Source organism: Cydia pomonella, unplaced genomic scaffold, assembly GCF_033807575.1.
Source record: "Cydia pomonella isolate Wapato2018A unplaced genomic scaffold, ilCydPomo1 PGA_scaffold_202, whole genome shotgun sequence".
NCBI lineage: Eukaryota > Metazoa > Arthropoda > Insecta > Lepidoptera > Tortricidae > Cydia > Cydia pomonella.
Genome location: NW_026907842.1, coordinates 881,957 through 909,917, shown reverse-complemented (window position 1 = coordinate 909,917; position 27,961 = coordinate 881,957). Strand labels below are relative to the sequence as shown.

The 27,961-nt window shown below is 38.0% G+C and overlaps 3 protein-coding genes across 3 annotated transcripts in view; 2 read left to right on the top strand and 1 right to left on the bottom strand.

Moving 5' to 3' along the window:
* The first annotated feature begins 592 nt into the window (after positions 1-592).
* On the top strand, positions 593-9,365 carry LOC133533752 (histone-lysine N-methyltransferase 2D-like). Its single transcript, XM_061872792.1, has 6 exons — positions 593-847; positions 944-1,192; positions 1,689-1,990; positions 3,408-3,977; positions 4,212-4,571; positions 5,332-9,365. The coding sequence occupies exons 2-6, from the start codon at positions 946-948 to the stop codon at positions 5,476-5,478; spliced, it is 1,626 nt and encodes a 541-aa protein (XP_061728776.1). The 5' UTR covers positions 593-847; positions 944-945; the 3' UTR covers positions 5,479-9,365.
* A 392-nt stretch (positions 9,366-9,757) lies between these two features.
* Positions 9,758-12,247, bottom strand: LOC133533755 (mpv17-like protein 2). Its single transcript, XM_061872794.1, has 4 exons — positions 11,881-12,247; positions 11,447-11,708; positions 11,125-11,363; positions 9,758-10,659 (listed from the first exon to the last, which is right to left on the bottom strand). The coding sequence occupies exons 2-4, from the start codon at positions 11,676-11,678 to the stop codon at positions 10,519-10,521; spliced, it is 612 nt and encodes a 203-aa protein (XP_061728778.1). The 5' UTR covers positions 11,679-11,708; positions 11,881-12,247; the 3' UTR covers positions 9,758-10,518.
* Positions 12,248-14,546: 2,299 nt separating this feature from the next.
* The window catches only part of LOC133533756 (uncharacterized), a 30,908-nt gene continuing 17,493 nt past the window's right edge, over positions 14,547-27,961 (top strand). The window contains exons 1-13 of the mRNA XM_061872795.1: positions 14,547-15,045; positions 15,130-15,252; positions 16,231-16,402; positions 17,331-17,485; positions 18,488-18,643; positions 18,994-19,214; positions 19,417-19,588; positions 19,941-20,107; positions 20,477-20,756; positions 21,297-21,380; positions 21,583-21,719; positions 22,056-22,209; positions 25,233-25,429. Coding sequence (XP_061728779.1) covers positions 14,608-15,045; positions 15,130-15,252; positions 16,231-16,402; positions 17,331-17,485; positions 18,488-18,643; positions 18,994-19,214; positions 19,417-19,588; positions 19,941-20,107; positions 20,477-20,756; positions 21,297-21,380; positions 21,583-21,719; positions 22,056-22,209; positions 25,233-25,429 — 2,456 coding nt within the window. The 5' untranslated portion in view covers positions 14,547-14,607. The remainder of the gene's footprint in view (positions 15,046-15,129; positions 15,253-16,230; positions 16,403-17,330; positions 17,486-18,487; positions 18,644-18,993; positions 19,215-19,416; positions 19,589-19,940; positions 20,108-20,476; positions 20,757-21,296; positions 21,381-21,582; positions 21,720-22,055; positions 22,210-25,232; positions 25,430-27,961) is intronic.

The window sequence follows — 27,961 nt, the reverse complement described above, 5'->3', positions numbered from 1 at the left end:
CAAAATATATTTTGACAGAAGCTTTCGCGACAAAACGCTCTTTGAAAATTGTGTGACGTCACAGTTTACGGCTTGACACATAACTTCATACAGACGTAGAAGATACGAACTGTCAACTGACATTTGTCATTTGTTGTTTATCGCCTGTCAACAGTGTCAATCCGAGAGTTGTGACGTCATCAGAATCTTCAATGACGTTTCGAGTTTGGTCACGTGACGTGTGCCAAAAGATATTTTAAATCCAATATTTACAAAAATATGGTCATTACAGGTCCCCTAAAAGTAGTTTAACACGTTCTTATAATCAAACAATTCTGCCCTATGATTTGTAGATGGAAACAACCCTATTAGCGCTGGGGGAGGCAACACGTTGAACGTGGTTCGCGGTAGGGCCTTCGATTTTTACGGTAGGCCCCCAGATATTCCGTGAAACGAAAACGATTATCAGGGCCCGAATTTGGGACTGATTTGCGGTCCGAAATCGGGAAGTGTAATTTGCGCTATAATGGACAAAATGTCACATCTGTAGAGCACTTAAATATAAAAGCGTTTTGCATTTCTAACCACATGTTTGCCTACTCGCGTTGATATTGGTTGCTTTATACACGGATAAGGTTAAGCTAAATATAAAACGTCTATAAAATTGTAACTTTTTCGCAAGACCGAATTTTTCGTTTCACTTTTCAGTTTTGGTAGCGGAGTGGTTTTACTTAATTAATTAATTTATATTAATAATAACGCAGTCTAAAACTGAACTTATAAAGCCCTATTCGTTAACATAAGTCCAATAGTGGCGTTATCATAAAGTAGCTGTGTGATTTCAACTCACCGGCATGATTTTACTCAGGTAAATTACTTCAGCTGAAGTCACTGGTACTTAAATAAACTAATATATAATTCGTACAAAAGCAAACCTCGTTTATATTCATATTACTTGTTCCAGAAATGTCAGAGATAAAGTATAAAAAAGAAATTTTGTCAGCGATAGACCATTTGCGTTCAAGGAAATCGAGACCAGACATCAACCGAATTTGCAAGTTTATGTTAAAGTGCTACAAAGTTGCCCCGAAATACACTAAAGCAGATCTTAAACGTTGCCTAAAGGAGAAGAGCGTTTATAAAGTTGATTATAAAGATAATGAGAGCTATAGAAACGCTGCTAAGTGGCGAAGGAAATCAAGCCAAAACAACAGTAAGAATTTTACGTATATACTTAATCAGGTCATCACAAAGGTTACGACCGAAAAAATATAATGCAAAACTTTTAATAAAAAAAATAGCCATTATTTGAAAGCTTGTTTTATACCAATTCACTCAAACATGCTCAAATCTTTTTTAAAAAGACCCAGCAACTTTTTTTCTGTATATGACAGAATTATGCATAACTGAGACAGCAACTTACATTAAATTATATCATAAACAATTCAGCATTAAATAAGGTTAAAACCATATGATACTATGAATAAGGATCTGTGCCTATTACTTTTTTATCAGTAATATCTTTGTGACAGAACTTATGACCTGACTAAATACACTAATACATCATACATTGAAATATTATTAAGAATATACTTTTGACAGGTAGACTGAATTAATATTTTATCATCAAACTTATATCATTTAATAATACATATTACAAGTCAACTGCATTAATTTTTTTGTTCTTATGCATGTAAATTTGGTTCTAGAAATGTCATCAGCAATAGCAACAAGTGAACGACGTATAATTACCTCAGCAATAGCCACTCTAATCTATCAAGATCAGAGTTACCTGGAGAATGGGATTGCATTTGATGAACTTGTACAGGAGGCTGCTTCACAAGAATCTAAATACTCCAAGAAACAGTTGGAGACCATTGTAAATAAAGAGTTGTCTTCGGGTAGTCTTGTAAAGCTACCAAATGGAAACTTGGCATTGGGCCCTGCCGATCATGATGGTGACAGTTCAGACAGCTTTAAATTTGACTACAATGTTGAGTCAAATACTAAGGTATGTAGGGATTTGTTATATTTGAATGCTTTCAGTTGTGGTGTCCCATCACAACAACCAACTTAAAAATAATTGAACATTTAATTTTTAAATATATTATTTACGATACAAGTGCAGAAAATAGGAAATTCGCAGCAAGTGGTGATAAATTAAAACACAACCGAAGGGAGTGTTTTAAATCAACACGAGTTGCAAATTACCTATTCGCATGTGTATTGTACAACATTATACAGTACATATGGGTGTTTAAAGTTTCTACATATGCGCGCATGCACAGATGCAGGAAACTAGTATGTACTGTAAAATATATTCAAAACCTATACACCATTGCAGATAGGATTAGACAGAAGGAAAAATGGTTCTATGGTTCAATATGAACTTGGTTCTAAATAAAATATTGAAGAAAATATTTCTACACAATTTAACCACCAATCATTTTAGCGACTCACAAGGTGTATAAGGGTGTTTTCTAAAATAAATATTTAAAATATTGTAAACCAGATTTTTTACAAATCTGGACTTTCTTGGGCTCATTCTACTCTGAATCGTTCGCATTCTCAATCCTACCATTTATAAAAAAATGTCCCAAAATGTCCATTCCATTATGTCACAATTTAGCGTGAAAAAATTTCGGTTATTCCCACTAGTTACCACCAAGTTGTTACCAGTGTTTTTTTTTCCCAGTACTTACCACTGGTAAAAGGTGGGATTTTTTTCCTAGCAGTTACCACCAGTGTGTTTGTGTTGGTAAATGTGCATCCAAGGCACCAAAACTTGTAAATGCCACTGTAGGCAGTACCCCCAACATGAAGACTATTACGCTCAACGCGTATATTTTTGTAACGTTTCATGTGAAGGTATTCGTTTTTTGACTGGTTGATCCTGAGACCTAATCTCCGCGGTTTTGAAAGAAATCCAAAGTCTGAATAAAAAAAAAATTGTATTTAATCATTAAACCTGCTCACATAATTTCACTACAATCGGTTAAGTATTGCGACCTATAGGGGAGTACATCCGGACTTACGAAAGCATTTTTGCCAAAGCTGAAACATTGGCTAGTGCTCGGTCAAAAAAATGATCAAACTCATCAAGTCATCGCTTTAGGCGCTTAGCTCACTGGATCCGATTCGCTCGTCGCTCCAATGTTTAAGTGAGAAAACGCTATGCGCGTATTATCGCGCTAAGCGCCTAAAAGTCCTAAAAATCTGCATTAGGAAATAAAATAAAAAGATGATGTTATAAAGTGGTCAATTTCGCCATATAAAATCTAAAGGGTTATTTAGTAAATCCTCCAAGGATGTTACAATAAGATTTTTTTTGTGTCACCTTTTTTCAGGTAATTTTATGTGACATTGATGTCATTTCTGTCAAATTTATAATAACAATACCCAATCGGGAAAATTAATTTCTTTTCCAGATGACTTCTTCAGCAAATTCTTCATGCCGATCATCACCCCAACGAATGCGAGGGCGGCCAAAAAAACGCGGCGGCGGGTCCTCCAGCACTGGGCCAAGCAATAGCATGACTAGAAATGCGGGCGTCCGAGTAGGTGAAAGACGAAAAATGGCCAAAAAAGTCTTTGACCCATCAGACAACAATGTTCCTAGCAAACGCAAAAGAGGTAGACCGGTAGGGTCCCTCAACAAGAGCACTATTAAAAAGCGCCTTCTAATTACGGGGCAGGGAAACAAGGACAAAGAAGGTACACCCGTCTCTGAAAGCCAAATGTCTTTAGACGGAAGTGGCGATGAACTGGAGCAAGATGAACCATCACCCCATGAGACTTCTGGAGGAGTTTGCTCAGTATGCCATATTCAAAAATCTCGCGGGTCCAATGATAGGCTTATTGAATGCCGAGATTGCAATAATAAGGCACACTTAAACTGCCTGCATTCAGGATCTGGCATATTGAAACCTAGGCCAGATAATACCTGGCAATGTCCACATTGTAAAACCTGTGTAGTTTGCTGTGAGACTAATGATGCTGTAAGTTTCATAAAAATTATAATAATTGTAATACATAAAAGCCACCAGTTTTCATGATCTCTAACTGCAGGGTAAAGGACCAGCAACCACACTATGGCGAAAACGTAACACGTTGCGTATACGCAGTGGTGTGGTCGAACCTTTACACCAATATGCTTTTAGAATATGCTAAAAAGTTGTGAGTTTTTCTTTTATATATTTCTTGTTTATTTAATTGATTGCAAACGTTTTCAGGGAATATTAACAGTATGCAGCATATGTTCAGATGCATATCACGCGCTTTGCCACACTCCACGAATCCCAGAGCGTCAGAAAGCGTGGGACCAATGGGAATGTAACAACTGCCTTGAGTCACGACCCACAGTGGTCGGCTCCCCGGCTATCATTCCTAGCAGCCTAGAGTACAGTATTCGAGGATCTCCTCCGGTCGAGCCATTCCTAAAACCCCATGAGTTGGACAGATCTGAATCTAAACTTGCGGAAGATGTGCCTATTGATCCAAGGATACCTGATATAACTAATTGGACAACAGATGATGTATATGACTATTTTATGGAGAATTTTGCAGAAGCTGCTCCATTGCTAAAGGAACAGGTAAACAATTTTCTTCATAATACTAATATTTATGGCTATGCAGGCTATGCTCACAATAAGACTCTTGGCATCCGACAGAAGGATTGTCCTTCTCTAGTCTCTACGTGCGTATTGTATTTCTTAAGAGAAAATGTGCCAAAAATATGTATACACTACCTTAATATATGAGTAATGAAGTCGTGTATACATATTTTTGGCACTTTTTCGTATCAATATTTTCACACGTGACCGTACCAGCTGCACCCCTTCTCAGATTTGAGAATGTTTGGTAAATATTTCCGTCACGCTAAAGGGGGCGGTTCCTTAAATTCGTGCGATAAGGGCAAATGCAGCTTAGCGGAAAAATCCTTCGTAAAAATCTCAGAAAATGAGGATTAGTTCTCGACATTTTCCTCCTCCAAATCTTAACCAATAGCCGCTCAGGCGAGGAAAACGCGCGCGCCGCCTCGGCCGCGGCACGTCTACACTGGCCGTTTTGTGCGTGAGGAAATTGCCTCGCTCTCAGTGGACCCGCCTAATTGTAACGCAATTTTGGAAACGGAATGCGAAACTGTGTCAGGTGTCTGACCGTTTTTATTTTTGAGTTTATTGTTGCCGATTTTATATGCTAGGCGTCTGTTAAGAAAAAGCAAATCTAAGGCTAAAATCCGGAGAGGAAAATGCTGAGAACGTTTGTGTGCAAAAATTACCACTAATGTTTCCTCTTAAGGATGATTACCAAGAATACTGTAATAAATAATGTTTGTGTGATGTGTTTCAGGAATTCGATGGACATGCATTGAGCATGGCACGGCGAGCGGACATCGTGAGAGGCTTGGGACTGCCTCTCGGTCCAGCACTCAACTTATACCGCATTGTAGTCAAGCTACAAACGAGGAAAGACGACTGGACAATGTGTTGGGGTTAACTCTCTAATACCCCCCAGGTACAACGAGCTATAAAATTGCATGTGACAATTATGAACTCATTCATAAATCGGCCATACAATTATGCGGTTGGGTGTAATCATCATCCATACTGGTAATTGACAATAGGTAAACCGTATTGCAGACTTACGGTGTTATTGATATAAGCGCTACAAGCCTCAATTAATATTAATTGTTTGTCTTAATCTGTCATTATGAGTTATGTGCTTATTTGTTAGAAAGCGATAGAACATAAATAAAGTAATTGAGGTTTGTAAAGTTTTATGAATAAGGGGGATAAGGTCCACAGATGGTTATACGTCCGCCAAACATAACGTGCCGATGGAGGCGTACATCACAAGGATGCGTGGTTCAAACGTGAGCGAGAGGAAACTAGTGAGAGTCAGAATCGCGGGTGTACCTAAATAAAATCAAATGAAAAGCATACCATATTTTTGTACCTAATTTGTACTGTTTAGTACCTCGTTTAAAAAAATTTGTACCTCACGGTACGTAAAGTTATGATCAAAAAACAGGTCACCCGCCATCCTGACAGTCAGAATGGCGGGTGTACTTTATTACGCTATGTTCCCGTGTTTATTGATAAATTCTATAAAAGCCAAATTTTTGTACCTTCATATTCAATTATAATATGAGTCATTTTATTTGTGCTTTCCAAGTTTTACTCATTTTATATTTTGCTTGCTATTACAATTTTGCAGGCGTTATAATTTTTCAAGTTATCGATTTAATTTTTAAGAAAAAACGCTAAGGCACAATTATTTTTATTACGCCAGGATTTAGTACCTTCAATGTTTAATCTGTTAAGTTCAAATAACTCAGAAAATCATGTCTTAAAAATGATTTTTCTTAGGAAGATTTCTTTGAATTAGCGCCTAGTCTTTTTTAACGCTAAGGTAAAATTATTTTTATTACGCCAGGATTTAGTACCTTTAATGTTTAATCTGTTAAGTTCTAATAGCTCAGAAAATCATGTCTTAAAAATGATTTTTCTTAGGAAGATTTCTTTGAATTGGCGCCTACCCTTTTTTAAGACATGATTTACTGAGTTATTTGAACTTAACAGATTAAACAGTAAAGGTACTAAATCCTGGCGTAATAAAAATAATTGTACCTTAGCGTTTTTTCTTAAAAATGAAATCGATAATTTGAAAAATTATAACGCCTGCAAAATTGTAATAGCAAGCAAAATATAAAATGAGTAAAATTTGGAAACCAAAAATATAATGACTCGTATTATAATTGAATATGAAGGTACAAAAAAGGTACAAAAATTTGGCTTTTATAGAATTTATCAATAACCACGGGAACATAGCGTAATAAAGTACACCCGCCATTCTGACTGTCAGGATGGCGGGTGACCTGTTTTTTGGTGATAACTTTAAGTACCGTGAGGTACATTTTTTTTTAAAGGAGGTACTAAATAGTACAAATTAGGTACAAAAATATGGTATGGTCTTCATTTAATTTTATTTAGGTACACCCGCCATTCTGACTCTCACGGAAACTAGTATAAGTGAGAGGTTTGGCTTAGTGATTTATGCCCACATCGGCACGTTGTTTGGCGGACGTATAGATAAGTGTTTTTGTGTCTACCTTCAAAGAGAATTAAAAAGAACAAGAGTGCTCACTCTATACAACGGTTTTGTTACCAAAAATACTATTTTCGTCGTCTACATCTACATGATTTTCCGCTAATATTATAATCAGAGTAAGCGGAGCTCTATTTTCAACTACTACGCTTACTCTGGTTATAATATTAGCTGAAAACGTTGAGCATTAGACTTTTTGTTTGTAGGGACATCTATTGTCGAGTAGCAGTACTGAGAATTCCGCTACTTGACGCTAGATGTAGACTACGAAAATAATAGTATTTTTGGTAACAAAATCGTATGGAGTGAACACTCTTCGTCTTCTTAGTTCTATTTGCTACCTTGAAGTTTGAATATACGTGATTTTCATTTATATTGCTCGATTTTATTATAAGCGTTGAGATGAAGATAATGAAACTTGAACTTCGCCGTTTTTGCTAAGACATGCTCAGGTTACGTACATTATCACGGTAGAATACTAAACGGGGTCTGGATTGTTTGCCATTCAGGTAATGGCAACTAAAAAATAACCCCTTTGACCAAATGACTAACTCGGCTACAACAATGTAGTGTAGCGTTTTCGTAGGAAATATAAATTGTGGTATGATGAGAAATATTTTCAGTAATCGTAAGCTCCAATTGATATATGCTAAGTATATATTTGTATGTAATGTCGTAAAGGCCAAACCACACCACATGCGTAATGGAGCACGGATCCAGCTTGTAGCATCGTCTGACCAAGCTAACTTTGCATGGCATTTGCAATCACTAAGTGTGGCAATGTCACATTTTTTTGAAAGCATGACATTTATAATGACACTCCCCACTTTGCTCGCTACCGAATCCAGTAGCCTTACAACTGCCTTGTGTCACTGACATATTCGCTGTCTGCGCAACTTACTTTCTATACATCTGGCTCGCTAATATGATGCTCATTTTTGTATATATATTAAAATGTTACTATTAGGAATTTATAAGGGATCTCATAACTAAATAACAAATGAAGCTGAGTAAGATAAAAAAAGGGTAATAAAACTGCCTCATTGTTGAAAGCTAGTGATTTTTATTACTGTTTTAAAAAAGAATGAATATACAACAACACAATATAAACAATACTAATAAAACAACACCGTGAACTGAATAGAGAAAAGACAATTGTCATTTTCCATTGTTTTACTTTAAATAATTATTATTTACTAGGCAAATGCGAGTAAAGCTATTTAGTTCATATGAGAGATACTTATTTATTGGCAATACATGAATCACATGTTAAATGGGCTAAAAGGTGTAATTTAAACTAAATAAGCTATAATTTAAAAATCATACTTTAATAGCAGTAAAAGTATTTAATAAACAACAATAATCATAATATTATACTTCTAACACTAAGCCACATTTTCAGTAATAAATGTATCTAAATATACAGTACAAAATAAATAATCAGATTAAGGTACTTATCTCTGTCCGTGGCGCTGGTAGCACAACAAGTGACCGCTCGCCAGCGAGCATCATCCTCTTATACCTGGTTCAGGTAAATGGCATGATCTACTCGTTTCTTCGCCTACCGACATTATGCCGTATTTTAAATGTTTGAATAAAATGTACCTTAAAATGCGATTTCATAATGGCAAATCCAACACGAGCATAGTATGACTTCTCTCAAATGATTATTACGCATTATCTGTTAAAGCCGTTTATTTTGTACGAGCGGTGGGCTCCCGTTTTAAGCGCGTGCAAAAGCAACAATGTCGTTTAAAAAGCGGCTGTACGGTGGTGGTTTTAAGGTTCTAATCTATGTACATGTTTTGATAATGTAGGACGATTGACCACGTCAATGTAGGCTACCGCTCATATTATTACATACTTTTGTAGGAGTAAAAATCATTTGAGAAAATTCATACTTACGAGCGAGATGCATAGAAAGTAAGTTACGCACACGCTAGCCAATATGTCAGTGTCAAAGTGGTGGTGGCCGTACGGTCATTTTTTGCAGCATACGGGAAACGTGCGCAGTGCAGTTATACCGAAACAAGTTTTTCTCAATTGTATTTGCAAATGTAATATGAACTTCTATATTTTGGTATTTATGTACATAGTAATACAGGCTAAGTGTGTTATAGGTACATGGTGATTGACACCCGCTGAGTAATTTATTATACTGCCCTTAAAGTAAATAATTAAATACATCCTGTATCATTATCAAACATTGTAAAAAGTGATTTTGTACTTTTTTGTCAATATTGCAATAAAATGTTACAAATGATGAAAGCCATTTATTTTTAGTGTTTTTCTTTACAAATATGATTACCATGGACAAGTTAAATTTACCTACTATTGTTTAACTGGCAATTAGTGTACAGTAGGCTCAATTTATTTGTGTTTAACAGTCATAATCATAAATAATCATGGGCACCAGCGGCATGTGAGCGGCATCCTCTCTAGAGAACAAAATTTCTAACTATATGTATGCACCTTGGCCATCGGCCTTATGAACTGCCTACCTATTCGCACGTGTTTTGTACAAGAGACGATGACCTCCTGCTTCGAAGGCAGGGTCACTATCGACCGGCTATTGAGGATGGGGTGGGGGAAGGTTACCCAAACTGCTCAAGGTTGATTCAAGCTCAATACTCCAATCCAACAGAGAGTAACAGGAAAAGAAAAGAAGTTTATATCACCAAGCGTCAAACGAATTTTACTACTTTTTACATATATTTTCTATAACTATATACATAATATTTACATTACATTCTTTACATCACAGAACAGGTTGTGCTCAAGTAACACTAGGAAACTCCAGGGAGGATTTTTGTAGTTACTAAAAATGTCCGATTAAGACAGAGTGATGAACCCTACGTGTTACACCCCCTCTGCAGAGCATGCATGGTGGCAGGAGACAGCTGCCCACGTCATTCTTGAATGCCCAGGGTTGGCAGAGTACCGGACACAATACCTCGGTTCGCCGGGGTCTCTCCCAGTAGTCGTCGGCAACATCAAGGGTCTGCTAGGCTTCTTGGTAGAGTTGGGTTAGCAAGAGTAGTGCTGACAACCCACTACGCAAAATAGGCGCGAAATATGACGTCGAGTTGCGGACACCAATAAGACAGAGTTATAACTTGCTACCTGTGGAGTCTACCTTAATCACTTTTAGCCATCTATGTTGGGCCGTTGGTTGATGGATTTGGTTATTTTGGTCCATGTTGATGCTATAATTGTACTTAATTTGACAATTATTTGTATGCATTTTTTTAATCTGACGGATACTGTGTTCCGAACTTGTAACCTATTCTCCACCATCCAACAAACCAACATAGATAACTAAAAGTGATTAAGGTAGACTCCATAGGTAGCAAACTAACACTCATATTTTAATCTGTCAAGTAACTACAACAATCCCCTCTTGGGCTTCCTTACCATATGGTAAATGCATCAATATTGATCAAAATGTTTTACATAAGATAAAAATACGTTAAATAACATTGTTGCGCCATTTATGTAAAACACCCTGTATTTTGTTGGTAAAAAATAAAAGTTGATGAACTGTACTGGTGGCCAAAACATGCAGTCACCCTGGAACAAAGTTGTTATAATTAATAATAACATTATTTCACTATACCTCTCGCATCGTCAAATGATGGTCTCTATGACAGCTTCTTCAAGTCTCTTTTGGTTGAGCTTATTCTAAAAAATAACTGAATAAATATGTGTTTACCATATTCCTATTATTTAAATGTTGCATTAGGCACGTCCACACATAAACCGGCCAGTGTAAACATACGTCGGCCAAGGCACGAGAAAAATTGCCTCACTCGTATGTTCGCTTTGTGTGGCCTATTTCTAAATAAATTAATGTGCTAAATTACAAAAAAAATGTCTACTAACAATTTATTACAGCTACTCCATATAAAAATCTAAAACTGTCATAAGTATCATTTGACGTGTGTGAGGTATAACGTCCTGACAACCAACATCCTACATGTATTAACCATACACCAGGGATTTGGGTGCAGAAACAATTAGAAATAAAACACTCACTAGGTATGTGTACTTGAACTTGTATGCAATCTCATCCTTTGTTTGTTGAGTGCTTTTGTTTTCTAGCATGCCCATTCCAATAAAGAAAAGTAAAATAGTTGCAGGTGATGCAAACAGTTGATCATAAGCTATTTTTTTGAAAACTGTCTTTATTTCAGCACCAGGTAGTATTTTGTCTAAATATATATAATAGTAGTGGTGTAATGGACCCATAAGTATTCCTACAATTAACATTCTTGCTGAAACATAAAAAATAATATACTATTATCATATAGGCCTCATTTAACTACAATATTTTGGTATACTTTCTGTGTAAAAATACCTGATCTAGCCCAATCATATCGTGTTTTCAGATATTCAGATCGATATTCAAACTCTTGCTGTGCCAAGTCTCCGACAAACATAAATATCCCTGATGTTAAGCTGTTGGTAATTAGCAAGTTCTTTGGTTTGAAAAGTACTGCTATACCGCGATTGAATGCTGAAATGGACCTATGTTGGCTCCTGATAGGGCTCGCAGCCTGTAGGAGCCTCATGCCACACGCAGCATGCATTATGATATCAGGAGCACAACAGTTTTAATTCTGCAAATAGACACTTATATTAAGAATGTTCATCAGAAACACATGCCATTACGCTAATTGCCATAAATCCCATAAGCTTATGTAAACATTTAAATATCCTTGAAATACGGCGAAACCGAATTATGATATTAAATTAAAGATAGACCATTAACTACAAATATCCATTACTTACAGCGAGAATATATAAATCCGTGTTACCACATATTTTTACTCATTATGGATCCACTCACTCTCCACAAAAATGAAATAATGCGCCTAAATATACATTTTTTTGCTGAAAAATAGACATTGTCAAGGTTGAATGAAATGTCAAATATGACAATTTAAAAATCATGAATCAATTATAACTGGATCAGGCATGAACGGGGGGAAGGAGAAATTACCAAACGACAAATGACGGGATAGTCTATATGTATATTTTACATAGATGGTAGGATCAACTAGATGCGATATACGCGTGCGCCCGTGAGGGATAGAACATACGCATTGCGCCAAATAAAAAACACGTGTTAACTTTCCTAACATACCAAAAATAAACTACGTAAATTGATCCCACGATAAGCCATACCAAAATTTACAGTAGGGAATAGGGTTGTTTCCAATTTTTTGAAACGCTTGTATAAACGCTATATTAACTAAAAGTTGCCCTAAAATTCAACTTTTATACTAAAAACGGCTTTAAATATGTTAAATTAACAAAATATATTTTGACAGATGCTTTCGCGCCCAAAACGCTCTTTGAAAATTGTGTGACGTCACAGTTTACGGTTTGACACATAACTACATACACACGTAGAAGATAAGAACTGTTAACTGACATTTGTCATTTGTTGTTTATCGCCTAACTGTCAACAGTGTCAATCCGAGAGTTGTGACGTCATCAGAATCTTCAAAGACGTTTCCAGTTTGGTCTCGTGACGTGTGCCAAAAGATATTTTAAATTCAATAATTACAAAAATATGGTCATTACAGGTCCCCTAAAAGTAGTTTAACATGTTCTTATAATCCAAAAGGCTGGCTACATGCCCATCCTTCACCTAATACTGGTACTTTCTTGGATCCGACCTCCCTAAGACTGGCGACTGGTTTGCGACTCGGGGTTTCGGTATGTATGCCACATATATGCTCTTGTGGCACGGACGTGGACCGACTGGGACACCACGGATTATCTTGTCAAAAAAGTGCAGGTCGTTTTTCAAGACATGCGTCGCTTAATGACATAATTCGTCGATCTCTTGCCACCATCAATGTGCCTGCTCTTCTTGAGCCAACTGGCATTATCAGGGATGATGGCAAGAGGCCTGATGGGGTGTCCTTGGTTCCTTGGAGCTTGGGACGGATGTTAGTGTGGGATGCTACCTGCGTAGACACACTGGCACCGTCCCACCTCCAACGGACTAATGTAAAAGCGGGCGCAGCGGCGGAAAGCGCCGAAATTTTGAAACGTAATAAATATAAGAGCCTCGGTAGAGAGTACCATTTTGTACCTTTTGGCGTTGAAACACTAGGTCCATGGGGTCCCAGCGCGCACAAGTTTTTTGGAGAAATCGCGAAACGTCTGGTTGACGTAACTGGTGACCGAAGAGCTGGCGGCTTCCTCGCACAACGTATCAGTATTGCGATACAACGAGGAAATGCCGCCAGCATCCTTGGTACAATGCCTCAAGGGCCTATTTTAGATATAAGCTAGTTATAGTAATCATCTGTATATATCCATTATGTATATTGTTCTTGTCAATAAAAAATTTTCCTTTTTAAAATCCAAAAGAATTTATTGGGATACAAGTCTGCCCTAAGATTTGTAGATGGAAACAATCCTATTTAAAAAAAAATGAAACTGAAAAGGACAAACAATCATAGGGCTTTCTCTGCTACTCCTACTGAAAGTTCCATAAGAGCATCTCGTTCGGCCATCTGCCAGCTCTACCATCTCATCTCTATACTTATTGTACCTGTAAGATATTTTAGTAGAAGAGAAAACGCTATATGGTGATTGGTGGGCAACAAATAACCCAAACAAATTAAGAGCCTGACCAGTAATATATGATCACGCGCCATATTGCCGATTTTGATTGAAAATAAATTTTTCATATTAATCTTAACTTGATCTTAACTTGATCTTAACTGTCACCCTATACATGAGAATAAAAGTGCCCACTTGACAATGATCATGTATTTCTGGGGCCTACCGGAAAAATCGAAGTTCGTCAATTGCAGGCATTTTTCTCTGTCACTCTAATTACGTCTTAGTAAGAGTAAAAGAGAAAGATCACCGCAATTGGCGAATTTCGGTTTTCGCGGTAGACCCTCTGGTGGGGCTTTACGTAGCTTGTTTTTGGTATGTTGCCAGGAATGTTGAAACGTGTTTTTAATTTTGTCGCATTGCGTGTGTTGTTTCTCACGAGCGCATGCGTGTTAAAAATAAAGGCGCCAATTACATCCACCCTTCCCGATTTCGGGCCTGATAATCAATATAATACTCACTAGGAGAAGAACGAGAACTCCATACAAAAAAATGTCTTTGAATTTGGCAATAGTACACTTCCCAGGATGTCAGACCACACATGCGCAATTATGAAGCGTCACGTCCAAAGAATATAATACTCACTAGGAACGTCTTTCTAAGGAAGTCGACAGGCCTTGGTCTGACGTCCGAAAACTGAATACCAAATATATTTTTTTGGTTTTAATTCTTTCTCGAGTCAGGCCTGATAAAGTGTGGATGTAATTGGCATTTTAAAAATACTTACTGCGCATAGTGAGTATTATATTCTTTGCTGCGCATCATCTACGCCCTGGCGGTTACATTATCTGTGGTCTTGATCACTCGTTCATTCATTCATTCTTATCAAAACTGTCACAATAACAATATGAGGTCAATAAATATTACAAAAACATTATGGCCCAAATAAGTGAAAATTTAGATTTTTCTGGTTTATTTAAATTAGATGTTCTTGTCCATCTTGATATAGCTTCATACAGTTTCTATGAACTTGGTCTAAAAAAGTTCTTGGCTGTTTCCAGTAACAAGGAATTATTATTCTTTTATATTAATCGTGAATCAGAACGTACAGAGAAGAATTTTGATTGGGATTTTCTGGATAACCCGATCTTCTGTATGTGTTTTGAACCTAGTGGTACTTGGGTTCTTATCGTTAGTGAACAGAAGATCTTGCTTGTTCCGTTTCTTCCTCAATTTACGCCTCAAAGTGCATTCGATTGTAAGTGGTCCCTCTCGAGTGTCACAGTTCTTCCACTCGCAAATATTCCAAAGCCTACTACCGTCGTATGGTGGCTTACTAAGGAATCCGAAAACATAATTATTATTGGATCTAAGGTAAGTTGTTGCTGCCTAATAGAATACATGATTTTCCTGTTTATGTAATTTGTTATTGTAATTTTTATTCATAATTTGTTACAGATTGGAACAGTGACTTTTTATAGCTTGGAATCCCAAAGTGTGGTTGGAGAATGTAAAGTCTCAAGTGAAATAAAAGACTTACAGATTTGTTTTGATGATTCTTTAGACCTACTTGCTCTCTTGGTAATTTATTTCATTCATACAACTACATTCATAGATATTATAATTTCTTATATGCATGTTTAGTTACCTATTAAAAAATTTAGCACACTACTATAAAGTAATATATATATATGGTATTTATAGGTGATACAAGGAATACAATTCCTTTAAGTTTAATTATCAGTGTAGATCAACTTTTTGTGTTTTTATTCTATCCCATAGTCCAGGGGACAATAGTGGTCCAGTTTGTTGGGGGAAATGTTGTGTCCTGTTCTATTAACATGCTTAGTAGATAAGGGCTTATAACTTGTAAAAGAGCCCTTGAAGCCTACTTGCAGAATAAAATTTTGAATTTATCTTTAAAGTCTTAAGAGGGAAAATGCTTTTGCGATCCTAGTGAAATAATGGTACTTTTTCTATGAAATTTCCATTTCTGGAGAAAACGGTTTCCACTAACTAAATCTTAACAAATCAGTTTGATTTCGATGTAGAGTGCTTCAGCATAACATATTCTGTTTATAGGTTTCTCTTAAAAAAAAAATTGTGTATTGCAAATTTTGAAAAAAAAAAGAAAAACCTATAAACCTAGTTTTTCATTGTGTCAATAAGATACTAAAAAATTATGGAGAATGGAAAATATTTTGAAGTGGAAATACTTTTTGTATGGAAAATCATGTTGTATACTTCCCTCTTAAGAGTTCCTCAGGAGAATGTATCAAAACATCTCTATGTTAGCTTATTTTTTTAACATATCAACGAGGTTGATTGTACAGTCAACCGTGATTGTACAGTCAACCGATTTGAATCCTAGGCCACTATAGAACCTTGTCGCATTAACTACTAGATACTTGACACCCATCACTCTATAAGCACTGTCGTAGAAGTCATTATGGCATAGTTCTATAGTGGCCTAGGAATCAAATTGGTTGACTGTACATGGCAGTAAAATAATGAAAAAATATAATTCCAGATAAAATAACAGAAGTTCAATATTTTCAGATCTCTGGAGGAAGGTCACAGCAATGGAAATTAGTTCTAGAGCACAGGTCATATGGGTACAACTGGGTGCAGCAATGTCGAGTGCAGGCTGACAAGCGTGATGGCTTCATGTCTTACATCAAACAGCTGTCCAAGGATAAGATCACCCTCTTCAGTCAGGGTGGTAGCAAAGGTAATGTACTGCACTAAATACACATTATATGTCCATACAGTAGAGTCAGTGGACGTATGTGCTTCTTTTCAATATTACATCATACTAAACAGCATTTTTTATGGCTCCAATTTTGAAACTGTAAAGGAAATTGGCAGTTACATAGATAACATTGGCATCTTTCAACAGAAACCTATTTTCTTTTTACTTTTGGAGTAAACCTTAGTTCAAAAGAAAGTTGTTGAGTGTGATTTACTTATTCACCTTATACAGTATTTTGATGACCAGTTTGGCCTAGTGGGTAGTGACCCCGCCTACGAAGCCGATGGTCCCGGATTCAAATCCTGGTAAGGGCATTTATTCGTGTGATGAGCATGGATTTTTGTTCCTGAGTCATGGGTGTTTTCTATGTATTTAAGTACTTATTAATAAAATAAAAATAAATATAAATAAATATTATAGGACATTATTACACAAATTGACTAAGTCCCACAGTAAGCTCAATAAGGCTTGCGTTGAGGGTACTTAGAAAACGATATATAATATAATATATAAATATTTAAATACATAGAAAACACCCATGACTCAGGAACAAATATCCATGCTCATCACACGAATACATGCCCTTACCAGGATTTGAACCCGGGACCATCAGCTTCGTAAGCAGGGTCACTACCCACTAGGCCAAACCGGTCCTCAAAACTGGTCGTAATATTTATATATTATATATATCGTTGTCTAAGTACCCTCAACACAAGCCTTATTGAGCTTACTGTGGGACTTAGTCAATTTGTGTAATAATGTCCTATAATATTTATTTATTTATTTATTTACAGTATGGAACTCTATTACTTATACATTTTCCAGTATATACACCTACATACATATTATTACAAATTTAATTTTTCCCTCTTAACTTAAACAACTGTACTATTTTCTTTTAATCCAGATGACAACAAATCTCAACCCATAGAGTACTGTTTGAAGCCCACTGAATACCTGCCATCTTTTCGCAAGGGATCCAACAACTGGTCATTGTCAGCTCAGTATGTCAACGGCAGACATTTTCTTACAGCATTTGAACTTAATGAAGGCACATTGATAGTAAGTTTCAAACTATTGTTTTATCAATCATTTATCTCAGGCAGTTGGTGAGGAAGTTGCGCAGTCATTTTCTAATCTTTAGTTTTGTGATTTACAGTGAAGAATAGCTTTTGCAAATCTATTCCTAATGAAATAACAGTACTTTTTCTATGAAATTCCATTTTGGGGAACATGATTTCCACTAACAAAATCTTAACAAATTACTTTGAATTTGATGTTGATCTCTTCAGGTTTATAGGCTCCACTTAAAACAAAAAATTGTATTGCAAATTTTGAAAAAACAAGAACACCTATAAACCCATTGGTTGACCGGTAGAGAATGCCTTAAGGCATTAAGTCCGCCATTTGTACCTTCAAGTATTGTGCAATAAAGATTAAATAAATAAATAAACCTAGTTCTTTATTGTGTCAATAACATACTAAAAATCATGGAGAATGGAAAATATTTAGAAGTGGAAAAAAAAAATTCTTTTAGTATGGACGAGTCCTTGGTATACTTCCCTCTTAAGACTAGTTTTTTTTTTCTTATTTAACATCATTCAAATTTCATTAAAAGCGCTGGTGGCCTAGCAGTAAGAGCGTGCGACTTGCAATCCAGAGGTCGCGGTTCGCACCAATGAGTTTTTCGGAAATTATGTACGAAATATTATTTGATATTTACCAGTCGCTTTTCGGTGAAGGAAAACATCGTGAGGAAACCGGACTAATCCCAACCAGGCCTAGTTTACCCTATGGGTTGGAAGGTACGATGGCAGTCGCTTTCGTAAAAACTAGTGCCTACGCCAAATCTTGGGATAAGTTGTCAAACGGACCCCAGGCTCCCATGAGCCATGGCAAAATGCCGGGACAACGCGAGGAAGAAGAAGATTTAACATCATTCAAATCAGACTCATACAGCCAAGCCTTCAACCAGAACGTACCTGACTATAATAACTTCTTACCAACCATTTCCGTTAAACGTGAAGAAACAGACAATACTTAATGATTTGACATTTATTTCAGCTGGAAAGCCCAGAAGAAGAATCGCCATCAAGAACACTTAGACCATGCATTAAGAAGGATGGCCAGTATATACTTGGGCTTTGGTCGCAGAGACTCATATTTCTGTTGAGGAAAAATGTGTTGGAAGTGCACAGTGCTAACTTTTCAGTTGTACAAGTAAGTTTTTCTTTCATCCGGGATTTTGACTTGTCAAATCAGTTTCTTTAGGCAATATTAATGTGCATTGGTTCCAGGCATTTCAAAAGTGTTTTCTAGGAAGAACTCCAGTCTCTACAAGAGACAAGTCTCAAACAATGTTAAAAGAAGTTTAGCTTCGACTTAACTGCTTAGAGTAGAATTAAACAACTCAGTTGAATCAATCTTCATCTTGACTCCAGAGAATCAAGGCACTTTTCACCATTAATAGATCAAAATTGAATTGGGATTCATCTTATATATTTTGTGTAAATTTTTGTTTGACAGTCTGACAGTAAGTGAAAGATGCTTAATATTGTATTGATTATTAGGGTGAAGCGCTTCTAGGCACCAAAAGGGACTTCACAGAGTTATGGGCAGCAGAGCTCATAGGCGATGTTCGGGGCGCGCACATCATGTCGTCCAAGGAACCGTCTAATGCGACCGGCGGCTGGAAGGAACCGACCTTTATGTGCGACCTTCAACTGCCGCGGTTCGCGCTGGATGGCTGCCTCGTAGTCACCTCTTGTGGGGCCTATATTTTGAATACTGTGTAAGTTTATTTTATCTACAATCTCTACCTTTATTTCTTAAGTTGAGCCTAGATGTTGAGTTGAGTCTGTTTGCCTTAAAAACCAGTTAAGGACATTTGTAATGAAATTACTTTATATTAAAATTGATTTTAGATTTTATACCAAATAAATATTTCTTCTATTGTATTCACATTTGATTGAAAGTGTATTATTTTAATTCAGGTCGGAACCGTGCGAATGGCTAGTCGGCGTGATAATGCGCGGCGGCGGCGGCGCGGAGCAACGCGCGGCCGCGCTCGGCGCGCCCGTGCCCACTCTGCTGCGCGCCTCGGCCGACATGCTGCTGTCGCGCGGCAAGATAGCGCCCGCCATGTACCTGTTCTCGCTGGCACAGGTGAGTTATACAGGTAGATTGTAGTCGGTGTTAATGCGCGGCTGCGGCGCGGAACATCGCTATAATATGTGATTTGTTCAGACATGCGAGTGCTACTTGTGTGAAGAGTTACGGACCTTCTTTTGACTTCGGAAAATTATGTGACACAAACAATGACATGTAATCAAGGGAACCGAAACACTAATATTGGATGTTTTAGTGTATCAAGGGGATGTTGTCATTAGATCATAATATCTAAAGGGGAGGCTACATTTGAACTACCATTATTTTCACAAAACGCTACTTTATTAGCTTTTGCACGACTATTATTCAATTGTCTATGGCCCATATTTACTTCTTTTTTGTCCTACAGAGCCAGCCGGACGGGTGGGTAGCTCGCCTGGGAGTGTTTGGACGTCTCCACGAGCTGTCTATGTATAAACACACCGGGCACGCTGCGCTAGGCGCGCCCGCCGTCACCATCAAAATGTTGGCGCTGCTGCTCAAAATGGGGACCAATGAGGAGGAAAGCTTCGACATGTAAGTAATAGGGCGCATTCGAAATGTATAAGGTATCCCAATTAAAACCATCTAATTTTTGGGCCTTTACCAAAAAAATACTTCACGGTTTGTCATTACGTTCAATAGCTGCTCTCGTTTGCGATATGAACTATAGAAATAATAGATCTTGTAACACTAAAAACCACTTAGTGAATTTCTAATCTTTTAAATATGCATAATACTAAGCACTATGTCTAGCTTCGAATTTGTTAAATCAGCGCACCTACACGTGTACACAATATTTTCAAACCAAGTGATCCGTTTTCATTGCTCTTGAGTGTAATAAAAAGAATTCCACTCCCAAACTGGCATGAGTTGGAATCTCAATATTAGGTAATTTCTTTCCAGGGACGCAAAATTCACAACGCTCTCAACAGTCGAACTAACCGAACTCACGTCGATCGCCGCCGCCATCGGTCTCTGGGACCTAGTTCCAGTGTTCAGCACACACTGCGGTCACCCCGCTCTCATATTGACCGCTCTAAAATCCAGGAAACTCTGCCGCAGCGCGATCAACTGTTTACTGCAACAGTTGTATATTGTGCCGCTGCTTTTAGAAGAAAATGCGCAGTGGCTCTTTGATTTTATAGCGGAGAAATGTGACAGTTTTGATACGAAGATTCTCAAGGTAAATTATAAATCGGTCTCTGGGACCTAGTTCTAGTCTTGCGGTCATCCCGCCCTCATACGGACTGCAATAAAATCAAGGAAATGAATCTTTCGCAGCGCCATGAACACTGTTTTGTGATCCCGCTGTTTTTAGAAAAAACGCGCAGAGGATGTTTGATTGTATCATGGATATTATAATGATATAGATAATATATCTCTTATTAGTTGATATTCGCTATAAAAAAAGACGTTGATTCATACACTGTTAGTTTTGACTTAATTTCTTAAGCACACTAAAATTATGTTATTATTATACTAAATTCTAGTGTTTAATTGGAGCCAGGCGCATACACCGATAATAACTCTGCCAGTCCAATTTGTAACAGTTTTTTTGCCACGAAAGTGTTTAAGGTGGAAACCAAATCCAAGAAAAAAATGCAGAAACACTACTGCTGTATTTTGTCAGAGATTTTAGGGCATGGAATTCATGATGTAATTGTAAATCTGTTGTAAAAAATAATTAAGTATGTTGAATTTTATATATTATTTTGGATTTTAGTGCTTTTGTCTATGGTTGAATCCAATGCAAGAACAATTACGACCTGTTATGCGAGATTTGAATCAGGGAATATCTTCAATCTACGTAAGTACTCTTATTTTCTCTTCAATCTAGGACCAGTATTTCTTGCATTATGTTGTTGGTATATCTATCGTCATTCGTTAGTTGAAAGTTGGATACTTTGCTTAACGCCACGTCACTTCTTTACGTTTGTTTTTTTTATACGGACACAATTGTATTAGACATTTTATAATATAAAGATATTAAACTCCTCGTTTTTTTTCAGACAACAAGAATGCTCCAGCTTATATCAACGTTTATGCGTGTAGCCTGTGCTCTCGAAGCCCGCAGCCCGTGCCCAGACATCCACCTTGAATTGACGCCAACCTCCGAAACGTGGAAGAATCAGTTTGTACCTCGAAGGTAAATGTCTGCATAAATATACTTGGTATAGACAAAAACTTTGAGTAACGCAAGCTTCCTTAATTTCCCGGCTTGAAATAATGATTCTATACCAAACAACTGTCTTTGTCTAATTCCTAATGTGGGAGAAAGGCAACCATTGTTAGGATTTAGAAATAGACTGCTGGCAGAAAATTGCTATTTTAAGCCAGGCAATGATGGCATGGTAGGTAACGTCGAAGAAATTTATGGTAACGAATTGGTTTTTTAACTTAGTTGGTTGATTCAACTTCATTTTAGAAGATAAAATATAGGTAGGTATACTTGCTAAATAAAGTTTTAATTTTGTTTTCAAAGGGCACTCAGTTGCGGTTTCGGACACTGGGCGCTAACTGATGATGGGAACGCCAAAGTAATGATGACAGAGACGCCGGTCAATATAGATGTGATCGGGAGAGTCATCGACGTGGCCTGTGGGAGACATCATACGTTGATATTGACGGAGAATGGGGTAAGTCCCAGTTCGTACAGGACAATGTAGGACAACGCCAGCATTTATGTTTCATCCTAATTAAACAAATATGACATATCTAATTATTAATACTATTTTGCTTTATAAAGTGGTTTTGTAACAAATGGTTAGTAGATTTGAAATTAACCTGTGAAAGGTACTCGCACGCATATCAAAGAACTATTAAAACGTAGGTTGATGATTTAATATTCAATATATTTTGCGGGACCTCCGGCTGGCGGATTCAAATACAAAAGGCAGACAACAGTTGAAGTTCATGCAGTTTATAGACTTTAGTAAGGCATTCGATTTAATAGATCATAAAATTCTCATTGCGAAAATTGAGAAAATGGGCATACACGGCTCCCTGCTCCGTTCGTGTGAGTCATATCTGAAAAACCGTTCGCAATTAGTGGCTTTGCGTGGTTTTAAGTCCGAGGCGTTACAAATTCCCTCTGGCGTCCCACAAGGATCACACCTCGGGCCAGTCGGGCCGTTGTTTTTTATAGTCTATATAAACGACCTCGTGGAATCTATTTCATGTAAGTTTAAAATGTATGCAGACGACTTAAAGAGCAACTTCGACATAAGACATTTACTAGTGAATATTGATAAGGTATCGAATTGGTCCAGTGAGAATAATATGGTTTTAAATAGTACAAAATGTTACCACATAAAGTTTTCACGAAGAGTTCCAACGGCTGTCCGAAAAAGAGTTCCAACGGCTGTCACGCACAATTTGAATGGAGCAGCTCTAGCCGAAGTTACAAGTATTCGTATTCGCGTCTAGGAGTCACAATCGATGGCGCTCTTAACTTCCGGGAACACGTAGACTCAGTTGTTAAGCGGACATCAAAGCTCTCGGGATTCGTGACGAGACAAATTAAATCCTTTAAAGACCCAAAAGTTTTGATACCTGTTTACAATTCCTTGGTTAGAAGTATACTGGAGTTTTGCTCTTCTGTGTGGAATCCAGGATATAAGGTACATTCTGATCGCATTGAACGAATTCAGAAACGCTTTTTATATACCCTGACCTTCGTCCAAAACAAATGTAAAATCTTTAGATCCTACGACGCTAGACTTCAGCACTATAAAATGCAATCACTGCTTTCTAGACGAAAAGCTAATGACATTTTACTCCTACACGGCTTAGTAAACAGTCCGGAACTGCTCAGAAATATCAAGTTGATTGTACGTCGTGCGGGCTGTCGCCTGTGCAACAGAAAACCTTTCTCTCTCCCCCACTGTCGTACCAATATTGGCAGGCATGCACCTCTGTATAAAATGATCGCATCATATTTTGTCATCAGAGCTAGTTTAGACATATTCTCTCATTCTTTGGCCTCAGTCAAATCAAAACTAAAAGTTATAAAGTTTTATTATGCTTTTATTTTAACTTCAATCTCTTTTTTTGTCAATTTTGTTCATATTTTATTAGTAAACTGTTAAAAGTATGAAAGGTAATTAGCTAACTGTTCTTTTTCATGCATGTCGTGTCTGCTATTTTAAGGTGCACACAAGTTTTTGTTTGAAAAACACAATGTGATATTCTTTATGTTGTACGAGGGTGGTTTGATAAGTCATTGAATTTTTGCAAAAAAAAAAAAAAATCACCTGTTTTAGTTTTATTTCTCTACATAATCTCCTTTCAACTCCATACACTTCATCCAACAATGTTCCAGTTTTTTCAACCCCTACAAAAAATATTTTTTGTCATACCCTGAAAAATATGCTTCAGTTTCAGCTATGACTTTTTTGATGAAAATCTTTTCCCACCGAGCCATTTCTTCATGTTTGGAAATAAAAAAAATCACATGCGGCCAAATCTGGAGAATAAGGTGGGTGGGGCAGTATTTCGTAACGCAATTCTACTAATTTGGCTGTTGCGACTGCTGACGAGTCTGCAGGGCCATTATCGTGGTGAAAAAGGATTTTCTTCTTTGTCAGATGTGGCCGTTTTTTCACAACTTCTGCGTTATTTTTTTCCAACAAAGTAGCATAATAAGGGCCGTTTATTGTTTTACCTTTCTCTAAATAATCTATATAGATAACCCCTTGGCTGTCCCAAAAAACAGTGGCCATTACCTTTCCTGCCGAATTACCGGTTTTCGCTTTCTTTGGGGCCCGTTCGTTAGCTGTCCACTGTTTTGACTGATTTTTCGTCTCTGGCGTATAATGGTGGATCCACGTTTGATCTTCCGTCACAAATCGACGTAAAATTTCATTAGGATTACGCTTGAATTTGGCTAAGCATTGCTCGGAAGTTGTTTCAGGAAGTCGTTTTTGATCGGCTGTCAGCAAACGCGGCACCCATCTTGCGGAAAGCTTTTTCATATTCAAAATATAAAAAAAAAAGAAAAAAATATACTATGCAAGATATGAAAAACTCGTTCAGACGAAATGTGTGCAGTCTCAGCTATCTCACGAATCTTCACTCGACGGTCATCCAAAACAATATCGTGAACTTTATTCACGACATCATCAGTGGTCACTTCAATCGGCCTTCCAGAGCGTTCTGCGTCATTGGTACTGCGTCCAGAACGAAATTCAGTAAACCACTTATGTACCATTCCATGAGAAGGAGCAGATTCCCCATAATATTTTATTAAACAGTTTTCAGTCTCTTTAATAGTTTTTCCACGTAAAAAGTAATGTTTAATTAACACACGAAATTCACTTTTCTCCATTTTCCAACAATTTTCCGATCGTATTTGACATATCCCTCAACAACTTTTTTATTGTCCCGTCTTATAAAAAAAAAACTGCCAGCTACCAAGGAGTTCAGAATTGTAATATACTATTTATATGTTAAAATGATTTTTGTTTTACATAAAGTCACTGACTTCTCAAAACGCCCTCGTACTAGTTGTGACACCCAGTTTGTAGACCTATAGTAAAAAAAACTAATATCCAAGTATAAAACAGATACATTTTACATTGATTTATTTATTACACAGACACGTAAATGCGTTAGCAGCATTGCGTTATATTAGCGTTTATATCGTAGTGTTCCATGGCAGATATACGCAGCAGGCGATAACAGCTACGGGCAGCTGGGCGTGGGCGCGGCGTGGGGCGGCGCGGCGGGGGACGCGGCGGCGGCGCGCGGCGCGCTGCTGCAGGCGCGGCTCGGCGGCGGCGCGCCCGGCGCGGCCGTGGCGGCCGGACACTACCACTCGGCCGCGGTGGACCGGGGCGGCCGGCTCTACACCTGGGGGTGCGTATTGTAGCTATACGCGACGCGGCGGCGGCGCGCCCGGCGCGGCCGTGGCGGCCGGGCACTACCACTCGGCCGCGGTGGACCGGGGCGGCCGGCTCTACACCTGGGGGTGCGTATTGTAGCTATACGCGACGCGGCGGCGGCGCGCCCGGCGCGGCCGTGGCGGCCGGGCACTACCACTCGGCCGCGGTGGACCGGGGCGGCCGGCTCTACACCTGGGGGTGCGTATTGTAGCTATACGCGACGCGGCGGCGGCGCGCCCGGCGCGGCCGTGGCGGCCGGGCACTACCACTCGGCCGCGGTGGACCGGGGCGGCCGGCTCTACACCTGGGGGTGCGTATTGTAGCTATACGCGACGCGGCGGCGGCGCGCCCGGCGCGGCCGTGGCGGCCGGGCACTACCACTCGGCCGCGGTGGACCGGGGCGGCCGGCTCTACACCTGGGGGTGCGTATTGTAGATATACGCGACGCGGCGGCGGCGCGCCCGGCGCGGCCGTGGCGGCCGGGCACTACCACTCGGCCGCGGTGGACCGGGGCGGCCGGCTCTACACCTGGGGGTGCGTATTGTAGCTATACGCGACAGCGCAACGTGACAGTGACATGAAGACATGATACGCAATAGTTAAGGGTAACTACGAGGGGTGACTAAAAAACTTTTTTCTGCCGCCATTTTGAAATGTCAACATTCAACTGTCTTCCCGCGAAATTTCAATTGGCGTCTATATTTAAAAGCAATTTTACGACATATTTAAAGTTACGTGTCGGTAGATGTCGTGAAAATGGATAAATTAGAGCAGCGTGCTGTGATTATACCTGCATAAAAAAGGATTGACACCGAAAAAAAATTATGATGATATGCAAAGTACATTAGGGCAATCCTGCCCATGAAATGGTGAAAAAATGGGCAGCTGAATTCAAGCGTGGACGAGACAGTATCGCAGATGACCCTCGTCCCGGGAGGCCAACAACCATAGATATAAGAAGTAAGGAGATTTATAACGAAGCATAATTTCAACGAGTCTCGCTGTCTCCAACTGTCCCCCACCACATCATTAAAGGCGTGGCCAGACAACCAACTCACGCGCTGTGATTGGCCAAACCGCGCGGTGTAGAAGTCTAGAGCGGCGGCACTAGAGTGAGGACGATTCGATAGAGCTATCGATATTTTACATGTTCTGAACATGACCTTAGAGTTTTGACATTTTTGTTTTAAGTAATAATTGCCATAGACTTAATTTATATTCCTTTAAATTTTTGACCTTATTTACGAGCTAAGAATTTTAAGGTACGTGTGAGGTATATGAGTTGATCCAAAAGTTCTCTTACAAAGGTTTTTACTGATAAAATGTAATACAAAGCTTTTAATTAAAAAAAAAAAAACATGTACCATGATGCGAAAGCTTGTTTATGCTTAACTAATCAAATTGGTTTAAATTTTAGTCATTATTTGATGTAATTTTTGTTTAAATTGTTTACTTTGGGATTGTCGTTAGACGTGAGCGCTTCATTAAAAAAATAGTTTCAGTTTATTATAGCATATTTCGTCACCAATTGAAAGCAATTCCAGCATGTTACATAGAGTTATGAAGAACTGCGAAAGCAAGTTATAGTAAATTATATTGTAAGTATAATGCACCATTAAATAAGCTTTTAAATCATATGTACGAATAATAAGGAAAGAGTAATCATAATTATCAGTAAAAATCTTTCTGATAGAACTTTTGAATAGACTAAGTATACAATATACTATTATTTTAAACATATTTATATTCTATCGTTATATAAATGAGGCGAAGTGTAACTGGAAACATTTTTCTTGAAAATGATCCAAACAAATAACACTTTTCTCGCTCGTAAACCAGTTAGGGGCCTCTACCTGTAGCATCTATCCACTTTTCTTTAATACTGGAATTTTTCGGGAAACTGAAAAAAATTGCAATTATGAACATATTTGATTATACCTAGTGCAGTTATTCGAATCGTTGCTAAGAACCTAAATAAAATATACTTATAGGTATAAACTATAATGTTATAAATAAATTGTACTTAATTAAATCAGTTTATTTTTTGGCTTACCTATTTGTTTGCGCCGCATAAATATAACCTTTTTTATTATCTATTCTGACCTCCTTGTCGGGTTTTCAAATAAACGGCAAGGCGGAAAAAGAAGTATATGTACATGACACATTTCAATGTCTGAAGAGAAAAAATCCACAAATTACGATATTGCATGCACTACAAATAAATATATAAAGGAAAGTGAGATCCATATAATTCAAGCACATCAATATCCAAAGTGCCGCCGATCTGTGGACGCTCAACAAGGAGTAATTCAGAACCAGTATAATTTAATTATTTCGGTAAGTTATTCCGCATCTCCATTTTTTGGCCTATGAACCGGATTCCAAATTTACCTTTAAAATTCTATAATTCATCCTTGTTGCTCACTGAATCGCGGTTTCTTAATTCTTTATCAAGATGTTCCCGTAGGTAATTAATTTATCCAAAGGTACAGTCAGTATACTAAGT

What these genes read in the sequence shown, in the direction of transcription:
- LOC133533752 (XM_061872792.1), top strand. Translation starts at nt 946, where the DNA reads ATGTCAGAGATAAAGTATAAAAAAGAAATTTTGTCAGCGATAGACCAT. An exon ending in GAAATCAAGCCAAAACAACA is followed by an intron (nt 1,193 to 1,688) that starts GTAAGAATTTTA and finishes ATTTGGTTCTAG; the next exon opens with AAATGTCATCAGCAATAGCA. An exon ending in GCTGTGAGACTAATGATGCT is followed by an intron (nt 3,978 to 4,211) that starts GTAAGTTTCATA and finishes AAACGTTTTCAG; the next exon opens with GGAATATTAACAGTATGCAG.
- LOC133533755 (XM_061872794.1), bottom strand. Translation starts at nt 11,678, where the DNA reads ATGCATGCTGCGTGTGGCATGAGGCTCCTACAGGCTGCGAGCCCTATC. An exon ending in ATATGATTGGGCTAGATCAG is followed by an intron (nt 11,364 to 11,446) that starts GTATTTTTACAC and finishes TTTATGTTTCAG; the next exon opens with CAAGAATGTTAATTGTAGGA. An exon ending in AGTTCAAGTACACATACCTA is followed by an intron (nt 10,660 to 11,124) that starts GTGAGTGTTTTA and finishes ACTTTGTTCCAG; the next exon opens with GGTGACTGCATGTTTTGGCC.